General features: G+C 40.7%; 1 protein-coding gene and 2 long non-coding RNA genes across 9 annotated transcripts in view; 1 reads left to right on the forward strand and 2 right to left on the reverse strand.

Moving 5' to 3' along the window:
* On the forward strand, window positions 1-20,114 carry LOC116668877. Its single transcript, XR_004326103.1, has 3 exons — window positions 1-388; window positions 14,170-14,173; window positions 20,103-20,114. It is a non-coding gene; the product is annotated as an uncharacterized LOC116668877 (long non-coding RNA).
* Window positions 188-6,287, reverse strand: LOC116668874. The gene is made up of 2 exons (XR_004326100.1): window positions 4,720-6,287; window positions 188-3,801 (listed from the first exon to the last, which is right to left on the reverse strand). It is a non-coding gene; the product is annotated as an uncharacterized LOC116668874 (long non-coding RNA).
* KIDINS220 (kinase D interacting substrate 220) overlaps window positions 6,468-22,972 on the reverse strand; it is a 90,024-nt gene continuing 73,519 nt past the window's right edge. For 4 of the 7 annotated variants that reach the window (XM_014565315.2, XM_032496978.1, XM_032496979.1 and 1 more), the window contains 4 exons: window positions 15,598-15,729; window positions 13,698-13,796; window positions 11,991-12,224; window positions 6,468-9,469 (listed from right to left, as the gene is read on the reverse strand). In XM_014565315.2, coding sequence (XP_014420801.1) covers window positions 8,210-9,469; window positions 11,991-12,224; window positions 13,698-13,796; window positions 15,598-15,729 — 1,725 coding nt within the window. In that variant the 3' untranslated portion in view covers window positions 6,468-8,209. Of the gene's footprint in view, window positions 9,470-11,990; window positions 12,225-13,697; window positions 13,797-15,597; window positions 15,730-18,831; window positions 18,865-22,972 lie in introns of all 7 variants that reach the window. The other 3 variants (XM_014565313.2, XM_032496976.1, XM_014565312.2) reach the window with 1 other exon arrangement.

The following is a 22,972-nucleotide window of genomic DNA, read 5'->3' on the forward strand; positions in this document are numbered from 1 at the left end:
CCATCTCGACCCACCGTCTGTCCACTATGCCTGACATGTCTATTGGTCCCTTGCCTTTAATCAGTAGTTGTCATTATGAATGATAAAGAGTCCCATTTTGCCCAGTTTCTTTTCTGGAGACAGTGACCAGAATCTTCAAAAAAAAAAAAAAAAAACTCTACTGCAGTAATGCTTTTTTAGACATGTATCACTTATCTATTAACATTTATTAAGCCTTCATGCTGTTCAATAATAGAATATAAAGGAAAACACATCCAGTGGTATTTAAGATTGTAATCTAGCACAGAACACTGACAACAGACGCACAGAAGGGCAAGTATGTGAACGTCACACAACAGTAAGACAGCAGATAAAATGAATATATCCAACATTATGTACAAACTTCAAAGTAATGGTCTAATCCATGAGTAATAATGGGATAAAGGACGTTTAAAAAAAAATCAGTAGATTTTTAACCAAAAATTGAACATTGTTGCAGAATAACTAGTAGGAACAAAACTGTCTGATGTTTTTAAAAAATGATTTTTCCCTATAAATATGATTTACACAGCTGTAAATTTTTTTTAAGATTTTAATCTTTCTTAAACCCCAAACCCTATTTAAAACAAGTAGACGATGATGATACAACAAATAAAGCTATAATTAAAATGTATCTTGGAAAAAATGGAAGAACTGACTCATCCTTAACTAGCTGAAAAACAGTAAGTATAATGCGATGTAAAGAGTGGGCACTGGAGCCCGCGGCCTGGACTTGGGTCCGGGCGCCACGTGAGCTTGGGAAGCCACTTGGTCTCTCTAGCAGTTTCTCACTTGTAAATTGAGGGTAACAGTAATTACTTCATGAGGTTGTTGTGAAAATCAAATTAGTTAATAAATGTGGAGGCCAGGCACATAATGTGTTCAATAAATGTAAGCTATTTTTATTATAATAAAGGTATAGCAATACTTTAAATATCCAAAATGAATACAGAATGAGTAATAACTGATAAAACAGTCAACATAAAATGTTGGATTTGGAGGGTCAGTAAAGCATCACTAGTCTATTACTAGTGCTAAAGATACAACTCAACGTGACCATGGCATGGATTAAAGTAGCAGCATGCTCCGTCAATCCAGGCAGGACTCCATCAACCGTAGGATGTGTCGCTACTTAAGGAAACATTAAGGGAAAAATGCTGCCATAGATGCTGTCAATTGTAAGACATCTCAGAAAAGTCAAAGTGTGAAGAAAAAAAAAGTGCACTTTAGAACTGACGAAGTGCTAACGGGAAAAAAACTGGAAAGGGGGCAGTAGAGACAGATTGCAGACGAGTTTGCTTAAAAACAAAATGATGGACATCAAGTCTAATTTCCCCACTGCCAGCTAAGGCTGGGGGCTGTATTTCCCGGATCGGAGTGGCCACTAACAGAAGTTTGGCTTCTCTTTCACTACCAACCCCTGCACAGGCGCAGGAGCCTCCCAGGACCACGTCCTTCCACATCTGCCAGGCACAAGGAGGAGCATCCTGGTTGCCGCTGTTCCAGGAGGAAGAAAATTGAAAGAATCGATAGCAACAGAAAGTTTGTCATCAAATCTTAAAAATCAGGCAGATCTGCATGGTCTGAGAGTAAAAAAAAGGATTCTAGAGGATTTGTGAAACTTTACTCTTCTCCCCATTCTTAACCTTGCTGACTTCTCCTTGCAACCTGATCCACGTCAGAATTCGCGAAGTTTCTCAGATGTACGGAAAGAACTGGCTAACTGAGAACTACCTTCCCCTAAAACCCTAAAACCTTCTAAGTTAGGTGTTATGATTTTAACAGATTTCCCCACCAGAAGGAAAACTGCATACAAAGTAACATTTTAAAGTGATGTCTTCCAAAAACAGATATATATTGGTACTAAAGTTGAAAACAAGATTAGTCACAGCATTGAATCTGGCACAGATCATCCAGGTCAAGTTCCCCATGCTACCAAAACCTTAGCTTCCAAGACATAAAGTTCATCTTGTCGTCCCCCCCCCCACCCCCTTGCAGCTCAGCACAAGCAGGTGACTTAGGAAGGCCAATGGAACGGGCGTACTGCGCTTCCGTGCCTGGACAGCACAAACTTCCCCCGTGTGGTCCTCCACCCTCTCTCCTCCCTGTACATCAACAGAAGGCAGAGGATGGCGCCGAGGACTCTGAAGCCTCGGAGGCTGCTGGAGCTACAAGACGAAGAAGCCTGGGCCCCTGGATCTTTACGTCAACTTAGCCAACACTGAACTGTTAAGGGAATAAGAAATAAACTTCACGTGTATTAAGTCAATGAGACTTTGGGGTGGTTGTTATGGTGGTTAGCCGACCTTAATAAAGGATTTTTCAATCAACATATAATGGCCCAATCATGTAGAAAAAAATACCCAATATAGGATCCCAACACGCTTATTCAAGTTCAGGTTTTTCAGAGCGGTCAGCCTAAGGAGTGAGACAGCAATGATGGGTGGCCAATGACAATAACAAATAACACGAGGAAATGAAAGTTCGGAAAGCTGAGCTAGAGAAAGGGTGAACCCACTTGCCAGGTTTCCTGGGATGGCCCTGCAGTTAAGCATCCTCATCACAATGAGACCTCAACTGGGGCTGAGAGAAAACGTGCTCACCACAGCTAACTTATACCTAAAAATATTTTCAGTATACTGAAGTAGAATGTAAATTGAACCATCGTAATTTGATTCTAGAATTATATTAATTTATAAGATGGGCATCTCCACAAAGGACTAAACAGAGGGCTTAAGGCACACAGAGGATTTTAAAATGCACCCATGAAGAGCACACAGCCTGGCACTCTATGACGACAGCACTCATCAATACGGGCTGTGGGTATCCGTCCTTGGGAGCTTTAAATAGGGCATAGGATTATGTACTGATTCCCAGAGTCACAAACAGAAGCGTTTATAGGGCCAGACAGGTAGGGGGTGGGTATAAAGTGATGGGGAAGAGGGGGGGGCCTGCAAGAACGAAGCACAAACTCCCAGTGTGAAGGCATTCAGCTTCTGTATTTTTAGGATCTGTGGGCAGACTCTTCTAGTTTACGTATACCTTATTCTCTCACTTAACAAGTGCTGACTGAATGTCCACTGGCTCGCTGAAATCCAGGGTTTGGCCTAAAAGCTTGCTTGGGTTCCTTTCCCGTTCTAATGCTCTAAGGAATATTTTATGGTAAAACAGGATGAGTACATGACAACCCCACCACCACCCAAAAAAAAAAAGAAAGAAAAAAAAACTTAAGACACAGAAAGAGTGAAATCAAACTCAGGTAAAAAAAATAGAGAGAGGGAAAAAAACACATGAAGAATTCAAAAAGAAAATAAATCCTTTAAAAATAAAGAGTTTAATTTGCACTAAGCACAATATGCAGCCTGTAAGTTCTCAGAAGCACGGCTAAAAAGTGCAAGTGTCATAAACTATGATCATTTTGAAAACTATAACCTAACGTTTTATTAGGCGTTTGACCAAGGAGCGTATCTTATGCTATAAGATATGTCAGGTTATGTAGTTTATTTACATGCTTTTTGCTATACATTTGGGCTTTCATCTAAAATTTTATAAAAATTTTATAAGATTAAAAGTAATTCAAGTTTTACAACTACTAAGAACAAAGAAAACTGGCAGAGGTGAGCACATATCTCTTCCTCACTCGACTCCACAGCAGGACTACCGAGCGGCAGGCAGTCGTCTTCACCCCCTTGTGTTTGCTGAGGAAGCCAAGCGTGAGAAGGTAACCGAACTGCCAGGAGGAATGCTCTATGGGCGGGGAACTAAGATCTAGAGCCCTGTGGCCTTGAAAGAAAATGAGGTAAATAAGTATAAAATACATGTTAAAATTAGACAACGGTACTGGGTAATCAAGACGATCTTAATTATTTCAAACAACTCCTTAATTTGAAATAATGTGGAGCAGGCAGTTCTATATTCTTTTTTAAAGTTAAGTTCCATTTATTCAAGTTCTAATAATGGCTCGATATATTGTTCTGTGTTTTGTTAAGTCCTGGCAAAACTTTCAAGAAAGGGCTCATAATATATACATCCCTGGTATAAATAACACCACGCGAGGCATATTAACCTCAGGAAATTAAGGGTATTCTTTGTAAACAAGTGACCGCTGGCCATCCTGTACAGACGTTGTCAGAATACTCTGTGTATTTTAAAACAGCCAGACTGCCGTTATTGTGCAATTTTACTGTAATTCACATTTTTGGCCCATTTTGGTTGGTCCTCACTCCAGTTAGGTCAAATCATGGGCATTTTTATTGACTTTTAAAAGAGTCATCCTCCTAACAGCCTGGAAATAATTGCTCTTCTGTCTTGACTGATCCTTTTATTCTTATAAATTCTTTATTTTCTTAATGCCTCACTGTAACTAGAAATTCAGGGCAGAGTTCATCACACAGTGAGCCAGATCCCATTCAAAGGGTCTTGTGCTCTGAGCGCTGGGAGGCCCTCGTCAGGAAACCTCTCACCCGCCACACAGACTGGGCACCGCGGGCCTGGTGTCACCGCGGCTGTGCTCTGCTGGTAATTCCACTTCAGAAGCCTTGACCGTGTCGGTGACAATGGTTGAATCCTAGCAATTATGTTCTATATTTCTTTCTTAACTCTATTTCTTAACGTAGTGAGTGTATAAATTCTCTAATTGGTGAGAACTGCTTCAACAGCGGCTTAAAACTAATTGACTTTGAAAACTAAAGTTTTACATACCTTAGTTTAAACTGGATCCTTTGAAGATCTATCTATCTCAAGGGCAGCATTTTCTTCCTAGGCATGAAAGGGTTTAAAATATGTAAGATTTTTAATTCTCTTTCCAGTTAATCATTCTCAACCAAGGATTCTCAACCTTTCTGAAGTGATGACCCATTCAAAGGCCATCCAAGTGCAGGCTAACATTTATGTATCAATTTCTATTTTTCAATCCATTTGCATAATTATGGTCTATGCTTAAAATTCAGAGGTAGCAAAGGGCAAGGGGCACCACCACTTGGAGATTTAAAATGCAATCATTTCAGATAGCCCACCCAGGCCAGCCAATCCCCCCTTACCCCCAAGCAAAAACATCTCCCGGGCTGTTTCTTCCCTTCTGCCAAGTGTCAGTGTAATTCTAGAAGTGCAGGTGGGGAAGGAGCCTGGAGAGTCCATCTCAAGTGTTTGTCAAAGAAGTTAATTTCATTGCACCGTCCTTTTTACCGGCTTGTCCCCTCAAAGACACTCATCTAGAAACCAAAGGGGACAATGCCCTCTAGCTTTCTTTTCCTGGAGTTATGTTGATTTACTCAAGAGCTAGCCAGGAATTCAGGGATTTTTAAACTCTAGGATACTTCTAAATAGGCTGAGAATTCCTGGTATAACCAAAAATTATGTAGACTTAAGACCTTCTAAATTTAGTATTTTAGCCAGAAGAATAGAGGATTTAATTTCACTCAAAAATATTTTCTAATGGTTAGTATTTGTAAGAGGCAAAAATCATGATTACAAATATATTTTACTCAGAACTATATAACATGCAAATGATCTAAAGAGTTCTCAATCTAAGATAAGAATTTTAGCAAATAAGTTTCTAAAATTACTTGGTTAGGCAATTAAAATTATTCTCCTATATGAAACTCACACAAATAAAATATAACACGAAGACAAAATTTCCTGTTAATACTGGTTCAGTTATGAATGCTTAAATTTCCCAGAATTTGAGAGCTGACCCTTAAATAGTCAGCATCATGCAAGTTTTATCAACTGAGAGTGAGCAGTAGCTTCTTTCTGTTTCTAGTGTCTCCTGCAGACGGCTGTATGCATAAGTACCATGCCACACATCCAGGGTGAATGGATCTGACTTAATATTATGCCACATGAACAGAACTATCTGTGGCTTAAAGTAAGACAGTGCGTAAAACGTGGAAAGACTCTGAGGCAGAATCTAAGGGACTAGCAAATTTAGAGCACTGATTTTCTTTTCTATCACTTTTCACCCAGCTTAAAGCGGCGTTTTGCATATGCGAGGGGCAGACTGAGCTATACATTATAACTAGATAGATATACACGCACATAGACACGTAGGATTCAAAGGGATGATGGCGTGACTCAATAACCCATCTGGTTTGTCAGTTTCTAGAACAATACAAAAAAGCAAACTTTTCCATGATGTTCATACAATAACTGACATCCTCCCAGGATCTGGATAACCTACTTCTTGTGGCTACACAAATGCACGGTACAGAGCTGTGCTGTGGGGCACTAATGCCTCACAAAAGCACCATTCAGGCACCGGACCTAAGAGCCAAGCTCTTTCAAAAAGACTAGTGAAAGCAGCTCAGAGCACTTCTGCCAGCCGCGTGACTGCTACATGAACCTGAACTTTAAGAACCTGAGGCATGTAACAAAACAAACACAAATTACTTTGTTACTTTTTATCAAAATCTGAATCATCACTATAGTGAATAAAAATTCATGAGTCCAAATAGCATGCAATTTTTTTATTGTTTTCTAGATCTATTCGTACACGTATTTGTATTGGCACTAACTTCACAAACAGAATAAAGAATATACTACAATGACACTAGGCCGCATCTACTCACCTGAAAAGGAACAAAACATTGGCCCTGAAATAATTACTAATTACACAATATTGCAAACTAATAAATATTATAAATGCTAAAATGTTAAATTTCAATATATACTGTCAATAACATCTTGCCTTTTTTAGTTGGTTAAAACATTTGCTAAACTCATGCAAAATGAACACTTCATGAAAATGTTAGATTACACAAACATCAGTGCAATGAAACTCAAAAGAGCGACTTTTTAATGCAACGATCGGTCACATAATAAGCTGTTCAGCTTATTTTAAAAATCCACTAAGTTTAGAAAAACATCGGAAGTGTAACACTAAATCTACATAATCACTCATCTACGACCTCACCATCTACAATCGTATCTGTGACTGAAGATACACTGCCAAAATTATTCTACACAAGTAAGCTATGTTAGAACGGCAAAAAAAATGTCAACACATGATGACGGCGCATTTCTCGTCCACACGATACTTAAATGTGATCATTCTCTTAATGCTGCTAACGATACATAAAAAGTCATACCAGATTTATCTTCGTTTTATCCTTGCTTTGTTACATGTTTTAAATTTTTTTTCTGAAAGTATTTCTTATACTCCTCCCCCAGAATTAACATGCTGACTTAAGAATAGATGAAGCAGATAAATTCTGCCTTGGTAGAGAAGCCAATGATTTCATTTTACCTAATTAAATATTTCCTGTCACTTGCTGATTCACTCTTTGATGTTATTATTTCCTCATTCCCCCATTCCATACATATTTTTAGTGCCTATCATTTTCCATGTCTCCCTGATTCTCCAGAGAAAGAATTCATTTTTTTCTTCTCATTGTTAGGCTCACTAAGGAAAGCTGGGCACACAGTTTAAGAGTTACAGAGTAGACCAGGGTGGACCCTCGGGCAAGTGGATGGTGTCTGAAGCCAGGCCTGGGATTTGGGGAGAAGAGCGTCCCGGTCATGGGGTGGGGGTGGTTACTGGCCCTCCCTCCCCTCAGGACACTCTCCTCGTCAGCTCACACTGGTCCAGTTACCAGGGCTCTACTTTGGGCACTGCTGACTCACTTTCTTATCAATTTTTAAAGCCCTCTTTAATATTTTCTACTTAAACATTTAAAACTCTTTGATAAGCAGTTTGTCTATTATGTAGAACTCACAGAGCATTAACCTTCAGGCTCTAGGCTACTCCATGACCTATAAATCCTGACCTTTCACTCCTTAAGAGCAAAATGTGCTTCTGGTTCATTTAACATCATGCTTTCCATCAAATGTTAATGCATGAGTGTTCTATAAAAGGAATCACTGGCTTTTTATTCTGTTGGCAAATTAAGCCCTTTTATACTTAATACAGTATTTCCGACCTATCTTTATACTCCCATCTTGTCTGGGATTATCTGCCAGTGAAAGGTATAATGACAACGGTGGGGTTTAAGGCCCTCACTACAAAGACAACAGAGGCTGACGCAGGAACCCTCTCTCGGACAGCACACGTCCCTTTCAGCGAAGGCCTTCTCGCGCACTAACCACGTGTTAGTGAAATGTACAGAGATGACGTGCGTGGACGGGTTCACGCCAGGACTCAGGTCAGCTGCGCCACGGGGGTATAATAATCCTACGCTACTTCTGCTTGTTTTTCTTAAAGAATGCTTTCTCTTTCTTCTCCAAAGCCTGTACTATCAGGAGAGGCCACTGCATGGAGCTCTGAAGAATCTTTTGAGAGCCTTGTGTAACTGGAACGCTGGCTTCGCTTATGCGTCATACTTTTCAGATTCTCATTCTGAATAGCAGTTGAGTGGGAACTGGAACCAGACCTCAGGATGACTTGGGAAGTCTCCCTAATTCCCTCCATTTCATCAAAATGCTGGTTGGCTCTACCGGCGGGAGCGCTGTTGTTGTTGAGGGTCACGGTGCTGGGTGTGCGGTTGAGGTTGTAGGCCTTCTGGCAGGCGGGCCAGCCGTCCTCCGGGCTGCTAGCTATCAAGCTGCACTCAGAAGGGCTCTTCTTGTCTTCAGAACAAATGGACATGCGAGCCACAGCGGGGTCCTGCAGGCCGCTCAGGCTGCGTGGCAGCCCCCGCTTCCCGCCGTGGCTGTCTTCTTCCAGCTCGATGAGGTTGGCCTTCTCAAGCCGGGAGTCGTCGGCCGCCTCGTTGTGGAGAGAGTGGTTGGGGGAGCTCTCGCTGGACCGCACTCCAGAGTCAGACGAGTCCTTTTTGTCCAGGAGGGCGTCCGACAGGTACTCTTTGGCCTTGATGAAGGTTCTGATGGGCTCTGCACCGTGTTCTGGAGACTTCGACGCTCTCTCTACTTTCCCCTCGGCCTTTCTGTCCTTGTCGTCCTTGAGCAGCGGAGTGTTGTCGGATTCTTCTGTCCCGGATTCATCCTCATCACTTGGGAGTTTCTGATAGCGCAGCCCACTGCCCTTCAGCTTCAGATCTGTCTGGAAGAGACTCGACCTTTCTGAGGGCTTCTTGCCTGGGAGCAGCTTAGTGCCTGACTGATCTGACTTTTCGTCTTCTTCAGTGATGGGGTCCAGGGGCGAGGCATCGTTAGTGGAAACACCTGATGAAGAATAGTCTATAACGTCTCCCCTCTTCATTAAAAAGGACTTCCTTCCATCATCTTGCTTTGGCTCACTATCCTTCCCTCTCTCTGGTTCTAGGTTCGAGTGAATGGAGCCCCCTGACGAACTCTGACCCATATAGTACGTGCTGTGCGGAGAAGACCTGCCGCTCACTGTGGAGCCTGGGCCCCCTTCTAACTGGGACATCTGAGCAATGTACTCTCTATAGGCATCTCTATACTCGGCCTGCACCTTATCAGTAAGCTTTGAAATTTCAATACTGGAATCCTGGGAATTGAGACTCGAAAGACTTGGGGTTCTGCGGGTTTGTGACTGTAAAGACAAGAAAATAATAATCATTTAAGAATTCAAATAAACCAAAAAAGGCATAATAAACATTAGCTTAGGAAATATATATATGTACTGTAAGAATTTTTAGACCTTAAAATATCAAAATCTTTTAAAAGAATTTTGCATATCAGTTTAATAAAAGCTCTGAATTTATGAGTAATTTTACTGTTATTAGAAAGCATCATACAAATTTTAATACAATTAGTTTATTGTTAATATTTTAAAGTATAATTAAGTTTATATTAACAAATAACCTTAGGACTTGTTTTTGTAACTTCAAACTTTTATTTATTTAAGGCAACTTATTTAAGGCAAATGTCACCTCATTGATAAAATATAAAAATTCCTCTTAGAAAAGAGAAAGATGAGAGTTAAGATATATTTCAAAAATAAAATACTCGGAGGGAGGGTAGAGCTCAGTGGTAGAGTGCATGCTTAGCATGCGTGAGGTCCTGGGTTCAATCCCCAGTGCCTCCACTGGGGGGGAAAAAACTCAAGTCGTCAGTGTATGTTAAAAAGAATCTCTCTCAACTTGTACAACATGATGTTTCTGTCAAATTTCAATTCAGAGAAAATATACTCAAAATACAAAAAAAAAAAAAAAAGAATTTAAAAGGAAAAGTATAGAGTGCAATGGAAAAGATAAAAAGATAAATACAGGATCCAAGTGAACAGAAATGGAAGCCAGGAGGCCAACAGCCAGGTCCAAGTAAACAGAGAAAGAAAATATTTTTAAATATTTGATTTCCAGTGTGACGATTTAGGATTAGAATTGCTTCAGATCTCAGAAAAGCTAATAAATGAGGATTGAAAAGTAAAGACTAGGAAAAAGAGGAAGGAAATTGAACAAAAAGAATCAAGGAAGTTTAAGAAGGGATAAAAGCAAAGTTTGAAACAAAGCAGAAATAAGGCAGAGTCTTCCTTCCACAGGGAGAAAATGACCCACCTCCATGAGAAGGTTCCCTGAGACCTAATTCAGCCTGCAAAGACAGTGACACCCTTGCGCTCAAATGCAGTACATGTGCCCCTTCTCGGGGGATCCACGAGGTCTAACCTATTTTCGTAAGAATATGAAGATGTCCTTTGCCTCGTCACACTCATTCTCACAGTGGAGTTCCCAGGGCCTCCACCGCGTGGGATATCCCCAGAGATTTCATGCAGAAGCAGACATGGGTATCTAGCTGTCTTCTGTTAAGCCAGGCATTAAAGAGAGTTGCAAAGCAGTATCATTTTCAGGAAATATGTTTTGTTTTGGAAAATACTATCATTTTTCATAAAGATGTTATTTATGTTAACATGGAACTGGTTTGCTTTAAAGTAAATCAGTAGGTATTTTTTAAAGTTTCTCACTTCTATTTCTAATACAGTAACTACTGACAGAGAAAACATATAAACAGAAGCTCTTTGGGGTCTTCAATAATTTTTAAGAGCGTAAAAGGATTCTAAGGTTTAAAAAAAAATTTGAGAACCGCTGCACTGACAGGAAGGCTGTGAGGGTTTCCAGGTCACGGTGGTAAATACCAAGCATGGAAAAGCAGGGGATGAGAATTTCTTTAAAAATGTTAAAAGGAATTCCGGGGAAAAGAAAGGAATTACAGTGCTGAAATAGGCAGATACAAGGGTGGAGTGTGGACTTACTGTAAAATGAAGACATTGTTATCTTAGTTATTAACACACAATAATAAAATGGCTTCCCAACTTACAGAAATAAGGTAGACAGTATGTAGAAGAAAAAGACAGTATCAACCAAAAAATACTTTTACCACCAAACCAAACCAAACCAAACCAAACCAGACGCCTTTAAAACTGGTAGACCTCACAGGTACTGCTTTTCCTGAGCGCGGCTCCTTTTAGTAGAGCGTTCTCTCTTTACTATGTTTCCTCCCTGTCTTGTCTTCTCTTTTTCCTACCCTGCCCTGGTTTTTCCCTAGTTTACTCTCCCTCTCACCCTCCCCTTACTCCTCCTCGTGTTCTCTGACTTTCGTGTTTATTCCTGACCCTCGCCTGTCCTGTCTCCTCTCAGAACGTACAAAGAAAGAACCCACCCATCTCTAACAGCAGGTAATAAAAAGAACGTGAATACCTGTGAACAGTGTGGATACGAACTGGAAACACAAGCGAGGGTGCTCACAGGGGTAACACGTGGCAAGTTTTGCAACAAAGATGCATTTTAGCCCCTGATGAATGGACTTAACAGGGAAACCGCAAGGCGAAGGCTGAGCTTAGCTGACCGCCGAGGCAGCCCACTTCCTACCTCCTCTCGAGACCACTATCCTACTTCACTGCTTTCCCAGTTCGCGGCAGTTTCGGGGAGCGTTTCCCCATTGTTTTGCCGCCGCCTGTCCTCCGCAGAGGGGCCCGGCCCGGGGGGGGGGGGGGCGCCCCGCCCGCCCGCTCAGTGCTCATCGCCGATCGGCCGGAGGAGGACGTGGATGCGCCGACGTAACCTCGGGGAGTTAAACCCTGCCCGTCAGTGACACGCAGAGTGACGCTCCGTAAGTACCTGCCAGCTCAGGTTGCTGTGGCGGGCGGCCCCCTCATCCAGGCCGAGCGTGTTCAGCTCTTCAAAGCTGAAGTTCAGCGTGTAGGGCGGCTGGCTGGAGAGCTCGGTGTGGGGCAGCTCGTGCGAGGGGCGGCAGGCGGGTTCGCCGTGCGGGGCCGGGCCCCCGCCATTCTCGCCCAGCAGACGCGGGTCTTCAGGGGCCGCCTGGCTTTCTGCATTCCTCATTTCCAGGACCTTCACAGAAAAAAAAAAAAAGTCACAAGTCATAAATATCTACACTGGCAAATTGCATTTTAGAAGCTTTAGAAATTATTTTTAAAATAAAACATAAGGTTATTATAATGGAAATGAGAACGCTTGCTTCCTGTAAGTGAGTTTTGAATAAACCTGTACTATGTCTGCTTGTCTTTTATCTGAATTAACACAGCTGACCCTTGAACAGCGCAGGTCTGGGCCGTGCAGGTGCACCCACGCGCAGGTACTTCTCTAGCAAAGACCGCACCACTTACTACCCGGTCTGGGGCTGCCTGAAGCCGCACACGCGGAGGAACCGCGGGTCCGGAAGGATAAGGCATCAGTGGACTGAGCTCTGAGCTGTTCAAGGATCATCTGTACTTAGGAAGTACAGTCAGCCCCCCGGTACCCAGTGGTTCTGCACCTGCAGATTCAACCAATCACAGAGTGAAAATCTTTGGGAAAAGAATTCCAGAAAGTTCCAAAAAGCAACACTTGAATTTCACACACTGGCAACTATTAACACAGCACTTACACTGTATTAGGTATTATAAGTAATCTAGAGAGGATTTAACCTATACGAGAGGATGTGTGTAGCTTACATACAAATACTATGCCATTTTATGTAAGGAACTTGAGAATCCGAAGATTCTGGTACCCACAGGGGTCCTGGAACGAACCCCCCGCAGATCCTGAAGGATGACTGGAACAATCATCATATATATATATTATATGCTAAATTGACTATTATGTTATTACTACTTTAGTCTAAAATTTAACTTAAGGACAAAACAAAATGCAACTGGAATGTATAAAAGAAAAGCAGAGCTGGACAGTAGCTAAAGCAGTAAAAGTGGATTTTAATCAGGATCTGTTGCAACGGGGGAAAACAGACCTCAGGACAGAACTGGGCTCAATTCCAAAAGCAGCACGAGCACATGGTCATTTACAGCCAAGGCGGGGGTCAGGGGATGGGAAGTTGCTAGGAGGAAACAGCGGGGGTTGGGGGGATTCTGGCTGGAGGCAGGCCAGGAGGTAAGACGTCGCTGGGGGCTGGGGGCGGGGGAGCGAGGAGTCTGATCAGATATTGAGGGTGAGGTTCCTTCTAAACTGACTTAACAGGATTCTTCCCACAACTGGGCAATACAGGCCCCACCAGGACAGACACCAAGTGCGAGGCCTAGGGGCTCAGAGGAGCCCGGGTGAGTGAGGTCGAGGAGAGTCTTTGTCAATGACAGCACGGAGGATTGGCAGGTGGCCTCTTTCCCAAATTTCCAAGTGAAATGCCCAAAAGGCAAATGTTGATAAGTACTGCTGTGTTCATTCTGCATAACAGAATACACAAGAGCTGTACACATACATGTAAAATTTAAGGTTTTTTTCAATATGGGAAAGTATCTGTTTAGACCAGTACTTACTGGCACTTGTTTTATATCATGTTGTAAATAATTCTACAAATATGAAATATCTTACTGTGCTTCTAAAAAGATGCCAGTCTCCAAAATTCATATTCATTTCCTTCTTCAATTCATCAATGTTACACTGAGCCAACACACGGCCATTGATGTTCGCCTGAACAAAAACAAATCCAGGTACAAAGACAAACAAAATGTGAGAAACTCTGAATTATTAGTGGTTAAAATGTGTATTTATATGTAGTATTAAGAAAGTCACTACAGACTAGAAAATACTGACCTAAAGAAGGTTATCACCCCACGTACTAATGAATAAACAAGCAGAATCTGAAAACAGAAGCCACTCTGTACTTCTCCAAGTGTCATGGGCCCTCGAGGAAAATAAATCATTCTTCAGGGACCAGCCCAAGAGCTAATGCTCCCAACTATTTCCAAAACTACCTACTCTGCCATGAGCAGTAACAAACTTGTTAGCTCTTCTCCAGTCTCGTAAAATGCACACATGAAGGCAAGCTGCTGGGAGGGGACAGAGATGTCTGTCGGGGTGTCGGTCTCTGACGAAGTTCTAAATGAAGTAAGCACTGACCAACTTGTGGATCAGACACATTAGATAACTTCAGGCATAAAGAATGTCCACCCACACATTTCCCGGTCTCTTAAATGCACAAGAAATGATCTTATCACTATGGGGCCTCTGTGATTCTAGTCTCTTCCAAGTAAGAAATGATGCAATTTTCTTTATTAATGACAGGTAGCTTCCTTATTATAGAAAATACACAACCTGACCTTATGAACTTTGGTAAAATTACGGAATACCTGGGTTTAAGTTACTTCTGAAGGAAAAAAATGTGCAGAGCAAGTCAGTGGCAGAGGTCCTGCTGTGGAAGGGCAGGAAGTTCGCGGCACCTGAGAAACCAGTTGCTACTGGGCTTCACACAGCCGGGGCCTGGGAGTGAAGAGCTCAGTGGGGAGAAAACCACTGCCTGACGGAGACAAAGTCCCCACAAAGGATTCGCGTGGCAGACCTCACTCCCAACTGACGCTAGTCAGGCTGCCTGGAGGGGAAAGCCAGGTGTGTGCCTTGGGAAGGCGGAGCCTGACACTTTTGCAAACAGGGATTGACTAACCAGATCTGAGAGAAAACTACCATTAACCTTTCTGACTAAACAGAGATTAAGATTAGTAAAATGGTCCATAAGCTCAGTAATTCTTTCAAAAACTTTTTAGATGCCGTTCTTTCAAGTATGTACACACTGGGGGCTTGTTGTTAACGTTGTATTTCACTGTATCTCTGACAGGAAAAGTGTAACTGACTTAGTGGAAATTTTAATTCTATCTATTAAAACTGGGACTCAGTTAGCCCTGTACATGGAAAGGCTTCCTCGAAATCCCAGGTTTGTGGTGGCTACTGGAATTGCAAGAATCAGATCTAGGCAGAAATAAACCTCCCCAGATGTGTTAGCCTTGCAAACCCAAACTCGGAGGGACCATCAGAGGGGACATGATCAGAAGTCTTATAAGACACGAAAGGGAGAATCTGAGGAAAATAAAGCCAAGTGTGGTTTACCTGGATAACTATTAAGTCACAAACAAATCCTGCAATTAAAGAAAATGTGACATAAAATAAAGGGCCTTTAAATGTTCTATGCTGCATACTGGGAATATGAATTACCGTTCATCTAAATGTGAAGTCCTCATCAAAGCATTTTTTACTTATATGAGGTCATTTGAAAGTAACTTGTAATACAATCATTTTATTTTCTTTTATCCATTTATAAACAAAGGGGTAAAGGGGCAATTGTAGGGTACAAATGGTAAGAAACCTATTTCCGTTTGGAGCTTTCCCATTTCAACAGAGAACTCATCTTCAAGAAGCTAGGTGCAAAGTGTGCACCGTCACGGCCCGTCTCCCGCACCCTCAGCCCTGCCTCGAGTCAGCAGGTACACATGCTGGTCACCTTTTTGATGGTCGCACAGTACTGAGGCAGCATGCTCTGGTCCAGCCCCTCTATTTGTTTCAGTTTCTCACAAACTGCATCCACATTCATTGAATTCAGTGATGAAACTGTTCCTGAGGCTGGGCCTGACCCCTAGATCAGTCATGGAAAAATACAAGTATGAACAGCATTCAATACCAGATATATGCAGTCATGTGACAGAGAAACATTCACGAAGTGACACTGCGAAGTACTGTGATTAACAGTGCATTTTTCAAACAAAAGTACAAACAGCGAATGTGCGTGGTATGGGGAAGTGTCATCAGGGAACAGATTCTGCTACTATTATACCTTAAGGAGTATCTACAGCATATACAGCCTGGTCAACTCTGCGTTTCTAAGAAGACAGAACATTCCATGAACCAAGCCTAGATCAACTTCAAGAGAGCCTAACCTCAAGCCCAACCTCAAGAGAGAAGGGCGCAGCCCTTGTAACAGAAGGACGGGGGTTAAAAAAAGGAACAGGGGGAATTACTGATGCCTACATTACAAAAACACAAAAGGTAAATCTATGAAATAATTTTAAAAGTGTCTATACTAAACAGCTTTAAATTTCTTTCCAGAATACCTTAACAGTCTACGACAGCTGAAGCTTTCCAAAGTTGAACATATTTTGTATCTTCCCCCTAAGAATCTGTACAGTATCTTGTAAATACAAAACCGCAGTATTACTTCTTAACACAAGTGGAAGTTCGTACAATCCATTAAAATTTAAAAGAAAAGTCAAAATAATAAATCTAAATTTACTTAGAAGAAAAACATTTTCTCAATGTGCTGACACACTAAAGAAGTATCTGCCTTGTGGCCAATTATATCTGAATCTCCTCAACTACAGATGTGGACACTGAGGGCCAGAGCTTAAGTTTTGACTTCAAAGTCACAAAATAAATAGCTAGTTAGTGACAGATTTGGATCTGAGCCCTAACTCGTCAGGTCTCACAAGTTCCTACTGTCTTTGCTCCAACTGCCTATTTCTAAAGAGCTACAGAAACTGTAACCTCACTAAAGAGAAGACAAACCAACCCGGATAGAGGAGAATGTGCCAAATGGTCTGTCTCATTTACCATTCAATCCAGTCTTAAAATGATAAAGACAATTTATCTTGTCCTCAAGGATGTATAAATTTATATTTTCTACTGCTTCTTTTATAATTATCAGGACAAAAGCAGACTGTAATAGCCAAAACTGCCTGTTAGCTCCTTGTTATATACATCATCTGTAACACAAAAGTATAACCTAATACTCTATTGTGAGCTGACAAGTAAATATACACACAGTATTCACACAGAATACGTCTATACTATATAGAAACATAAATACAGCTAGAGGGTGGGACCATATTGAACAGATAGTTGGGGTAGGAATTTTACGGGGAGTCTCAGTAAGTTTCCAAGTATAAGACAGTCTCAAAACAATCTGTAAATTAATGACTTGGAACATACTGCACCAAACACATTTACTTACAGTTTGTTTTTAATTAAGTGTAAATTTAAAATATGCCATATTTTACATGGTCTGAAGTTCAATTACTTTAAAAATACTAACAGCCAAACACCAGTATTTCCATAATTTAGTTTTCGTGCTTCTATACATAGTTCTGTTTCCTGCCTGGGCGAGTACAGGCAATATTCAAAGCATTAATTACCACCATCTACTATGGAAATTTAAAATGCTTTCTATGAATTTTTAATACCCATATTTGTATTATTTTTCCCTCCCTCCCTCCCTCGTTTCCTTCCTTTTTCAGAAGTATTCAGTCATAAGAGACAAGGAAAGACTGAAGAACTGTCACAGATTAGGGAACTCTAAGGAGAAATAACAAAACACAACTGGATTGGATCCTGGACCATAAAATTGACATTAGTGGAAAAACTGGTCAGATTCAAATAAAGCATTATGCCAGTCATAATTTCTGCTCTTGAGAAATACACTACAATTAGGAAAATGTTAAACATTAAGGGAATACTATTTTTGTGCCTTTTAAGTCTAAAATTATTTTAAAGTTAAAAAACAGGGGGTTTTTTTTACACAAAAATTCTATTTCTGATTGTGCTAAAAAGGACAAGTAAAACGGACACGGAACAGATTAACTGTCTGCGTGGAGGGGGGGCAGGTGTAAAATGTTAGAGTATCTTAAAGGCAATCTGGGAACTCACATCAGAGACGTGTTAATAAAGTTACTACTCTTTTCCTTTAAAAGAAAAAACTCCACATTATTTTACTTTCACGATCCTTTAAAACTTTCACAATTTATCATTAAAAAAATATTTTGTCCCTCATTGGGGATTATGTAGAAAACATAGATTATCTCTGAATGACTTTTAGAAGCTTTATAAGACAGACGCACATATGGACCTAAGATCCCTGTAATTCCATCAAAACTATAGTCTGACTCGATTATTTAGAGTTAGGCTCTATCAAGATCAGTGGTAAATTATCAATAAATTAAAATACGTTACAATATGCCTCTTTGAATAAAGGGGAAATGGTAATTACCTGCTAGGTCTTTTCTAAAATAATCACATACAATAAAATTATTCTGAAACCAGATGAAGCACAGTAACCAAAATCATAATCTTTGGATGGACATCTCATAAAAAGGAGGAGAAAGAGTACAAAAGTGATAAGGAAAAAGCATATTCAGTAATTCAATATGTAAATTCTTAATAGAAAACTAATTGCATTACTTAGACAACATACAGAATGGTAATACTTTAAAGTTTGCCATGCATTCGTACTCGAAATTCACCTTTTACAAGTCAAGAACAGATCATTTCAGGATACATCACAATTTATTAAAATGTTTTTTCTAACACAGAAAACTGAATGTACATGTTAGTTTGTTTAAACTGTTAAATATAAACTTCAAAATACACACAAATCAGAATTCCTCCAGGTAAAGTAAAGCTACCAAAACAGATTTAAATTACTTTGATGTAACTATATGATTTTACATTGTAAGTAGATTAAAACTACACTCTGAAACATTATCATCTTTGGTAAATTTATTAAATAAGCTTAGAACTGATTAGCCAGAAATGAGAGCCATGCAAAGGCCGAAAGCAGCTATTAAAATAAACCCGAGGCACTGAAATGAGCACAGATTATGAACAGCCCAGCATGAAGCTGCCAATGATTGCTTCTAATAGTCTAAAATAAGAAAAGTGAGTAAGATTTCACTGAAAGTTTCTGTACCTGTCTCTGTTTGTTAAACCCAGAGTCACACGGCTTAAGGAAGGAATAAAACAGAATGAAGGACACGAGCTTAAAGTACACATCAGATACACGTATATAATAAGCACTTCTGTCATTCCTCTTATTTCCTGTAACTCTGAACACACCACCCCCAGAGCAACACAAAGCAAGGAGCACTCACACACTCACACTCTCACGCACACACACACAGTAGTTTAATTTCATTAACACGTGTCTGGCAATTTTAAAATTGTACTCTCAAACTTTATATTCTATCAAAAGAATAAATCATGGGCCATACATTCAACAAGAAAACCACATAAGTCAAATTTGCTACGGAAAGTCAACATTCATACTACATATAAGTTTAAAATTAATTTTTAAATATTCTGCTAAAAAACTGCAACTATTAATTGCAGACCAACTTACTACTCGAACTTCACATGATCCCTTCATAAAATAAAATATTATCTAGCCACGCTAATGTTCAGAAATACACTTTTCAAATTTGGGTTTTGTGTCACTGAGCACGGACCACATAACTGATGCGCTAAAATACCATCTGAGAAGAAAGGCCGTAAGAGCTTTGCAGCTCAAGAAATCATGAATGTAACAGTGGGAAATATGTGCACACTATGAGTTAACTGTTTTACTGATGTAGGTCTTTAAACTCTAATTCAAAGCAGACACACTGCTATTAATTATTCTTCTATACCAATTAGGTCAGTTGGTAAATATTCTTAAAATAGTTAAAATAATCTAGAGATAACTGACAATACTGAGTCAAAGTTAATTCACAATATTTTTCTTTTAAAATATTCATTATCTGGAGAACTTCATGGGAACCCTGTTTTCTAGTTTACATATCAACCTCAACGTAAGTAGTTTTTTTAGAAAGTTACTATGCATATCTACGGAGACTTGAAAAAATACCAAAAAGGAATGCTAATGAAATTAGTTTACTACAAGATATCCAAAACATAAAAGAAAGCTATTGTTACCTGGTTGGAAAATGTAACCTACTCTTTAAACCAAGGGAGGAATAATAATCAGGTCAAAGTTGACACGAGGTTTAACACCACATTTAAAGGGCAATCTTTTAAAAGCCCCAAGTACAAAGTATAATTTTGTTATTTTTTAACTTTTAAGTATACTCTAGGATTTCAATGATATCATTAGTGCAGTATCACATTTCTTCCACAATATCTCAATTTAGCTGCAGTTTCTTGTTTAGGAAAAAAGTTTTCTTGGGGAGAGGGTATACAGCTTAGCGGTAGAGCACAAGCTTAGCAGTGTGCACGAGGTCCTGGGTTCAATCCCCAGCACCTCCATTAACATAAACAAATAAATAAATAAACAAATAAATAAATAAGCCCAATCCACCCCCCCCCCGCCAAAAAGGGCCTGAAAAAATTAAAACAGAATTTTTAAAAAGTTTTCTTAAGCTGAAGCCTGACACAAAGACTTCGAAGCTGGACGTGAATATAATTTTTCACCGTATTATTAATAAAGAAAAACATGTGACTACGTTTCCAAATTGAAACAGAATAATAAAAATGCACTTCTAAAGTGCTTTAGAAACCGTGAAGGAACCTCCTGAGAGAGGTGCTGACTGCTGATGAGGAGGCCTGGTCCTACGCCTGCAGTCTGAACGGCCCTGACCCCCCCCTTCTCCGGGATCTTTAACTTTCTTGTCCAGGCCTGCTCCTGAGTGACAGACAGCTGGATGTGGACAAATATTTGTCTGAAAACAGGTTACAAGTTCTAAACCTTGGGTGGAAATAAAAATGATCTACAGTTGAGTCTCATCTTTTTTTTTTTTTTGACTTTTCACTTGATCAATCCAGCAAACGGAGCCAGTTTAATGAAAACCAAGATCTTCCTTTTTAATACTTTAATTCGGCAATTACCATCAATTTCTAAAAGTCAAAGTGACAGTACACTGGACAGCAGGATACTTACTGATACCAGCACTGCCTCTGCAATTCCCAAGCTCCTTACAATTAAACTTTGTGCTAATTCTGTTCCTGCCTTTTCAACGCGGTAGAAAGGTGATCTAAACAAAGCTATCTACGGAGGAAGCCCTGCGGCAGAGAAGGTGGAGAAAGAAGGACTCGGCAGCTCTGCAAACTCCCAGGTGGCAGCCTTCAAATCCACAGGCTCCCCGAGGGCAGGATGCTCACCATTCTGTTCACCGCCACATCCGACATAATAGCGCCTCAATAAACTGTGAACCAGTGAAAGGCACACAGGCATCTGATGCTAAATCATTCAAGGAAGAAGAAAAGGGTAAAGAAATGCTCTATCACTCCTTCCTCTGAAAAAATGCTTTGCAATGAAACACAGGTCCCACCGTGAGCAGCATACCTCAAGTAAAAATAGACTGAATACAGTACTCGTAAGAGCAACTCTTTGAAATAACCGTAACAAAACGCCACTGAGGAGACCTGGCTTGAGACAGGCCCTCCTCAGCGGGCCCCTCCCTGCACGGTCACAGAAGGAGCTGATGCCGCCACTTCCTAGTGGGACCTGGACTGGAGGAAGGTAAAGGCGTCAAGTAAAATTCCCCTGGAATGCTTTCAAAATTGTAAAGTATTGGGAGTATTCACATAACCTAGAAATCCTTCTAAAGCCTAGAAAACAAACTGACTGACACCTCTCGGGCCTTAGAGAAGCATCAACAGATAAAAGGAGTATCTGGACACTGAGCCGTCTCTGCTGAGAAGAGGTCATTTAACACAGAACAGTTTCAGTTTCTGAGTCTTTAAAGCTCCATGGAATCTGCCCTCTGGGGCAGTAATAACAGTAACTTAAAGTAAGAAAGCTAAGGCTGAGTGATCTTTAAATCAGACCTCGGAAGCAGGTCTGCTTTTCCCAGATGAGGAAGCTGAGCATCAGCGAGGTTACGTGGCTTCTCCAAGGCAAAGAGCCAGGGCCCATTCAACACGAAAGACCAGACGCACGACGGAGCCACGCGCAGCGGAGAAGGCAGCAGGGCACCGAGGAGCGTGCAGCGCTCCCGCTCTGCACCTGCGGCTCCCCTCCCGGGGCCTCGGGCAAGTCTCGAGCGTCCATCGGCACTGTGGCACTGGGCTAGACCATGGGTGCCAGCGCTCCCGAGGATCCTCCAGAAGGAAGGCAAGTCCAACGTGGGAGCCAGAGCTTTTACTTTTACTGGTTTTATAAACCGGAGTTCTGATTAAGACTTCATTTCTCAAACAGGCTTCTCTGCTTTGAAAGTTTGAAAACACTAGCCCTTTCTAGCTCGAATATTCTGGGGATTATATCTTGGGTCCAATGTTAATGTTTCTTTCAGTTTTACAAGATTTGGCAGATATTTTCTCTATTATAAAATTATAGGGGGAAGAGCTAGCAAAGAGGCTTACATTTTGCATCTTCACCTTTGTGAAACACTTGGACGTATAATTTATCTGATTGGTCCCTGGCTGGCCTTGGCAAGTCATGATCATCACAACATTCCTTAATGTGAGAACCCCAATTATTTTCATCAGGATCTGCTTGACAAAGGGTTATGAGAAATTCCTCGGGACCACCTATACTGAAAAGACCATAGAGAGTCCACCAACTCTCTATGGTCTTTTTTGGAGTTGTTTTTTTTTAAACCCATTGTTCTGTGTCCATAATGACAAGACAAGTTGTCCAAAAAGCTTTGTGCAGCTCTTTACTTTTCTATAAGCAGCTCTTGCCACCAAGCATTACATACAGGGGACAGCTGAGTGAGCACAGGTGACTGTGACTCAGTCCGCAGTCCTGTTATCTCAGAAATTATACAGAATTTTCTGCCACAGGACTGGAAAGCCACATGAGCTGTGAAGGGTTAAATAATTTTTATATTAGCTACTTCTGTGTTGGTTCAGCTACAAAGAGCCCATGCAATGATCCCATATAGAGATCCTTCACCACATTTCCATCACTGCTTTTAATATGGCTTTGAGCTAAGTGTCTACTTGAGCTTGTCACTATGAAGTAAATTTTACACGCTACTGTCATTGTTAATTTCTTAAAAGCAAAGAAAGCTTGGGAAGCAGCTATTATTCACTAAGCAGATTACAAAACTATCTTTTAATATTAAAAGAACAGCAAGTAGTATGGTTATTTTACCAAAGGCATTAATACAATA

Source organism: Camelus ferus, chromosome 15 (genome assembly GCF_009834535.1).
Source record: "Camelus ferus isolate YT-003-E chromosome 15, BCGSAC_Cfer_1.0, whole genome shotgun sequence".
Taxonomy (NCBI): domain Eukaryota; kingdom Metazoa; phylum Chordata; class Mammalia; order Artiodactyla; family Camelidae; genus Camelus; species Camelus ferus.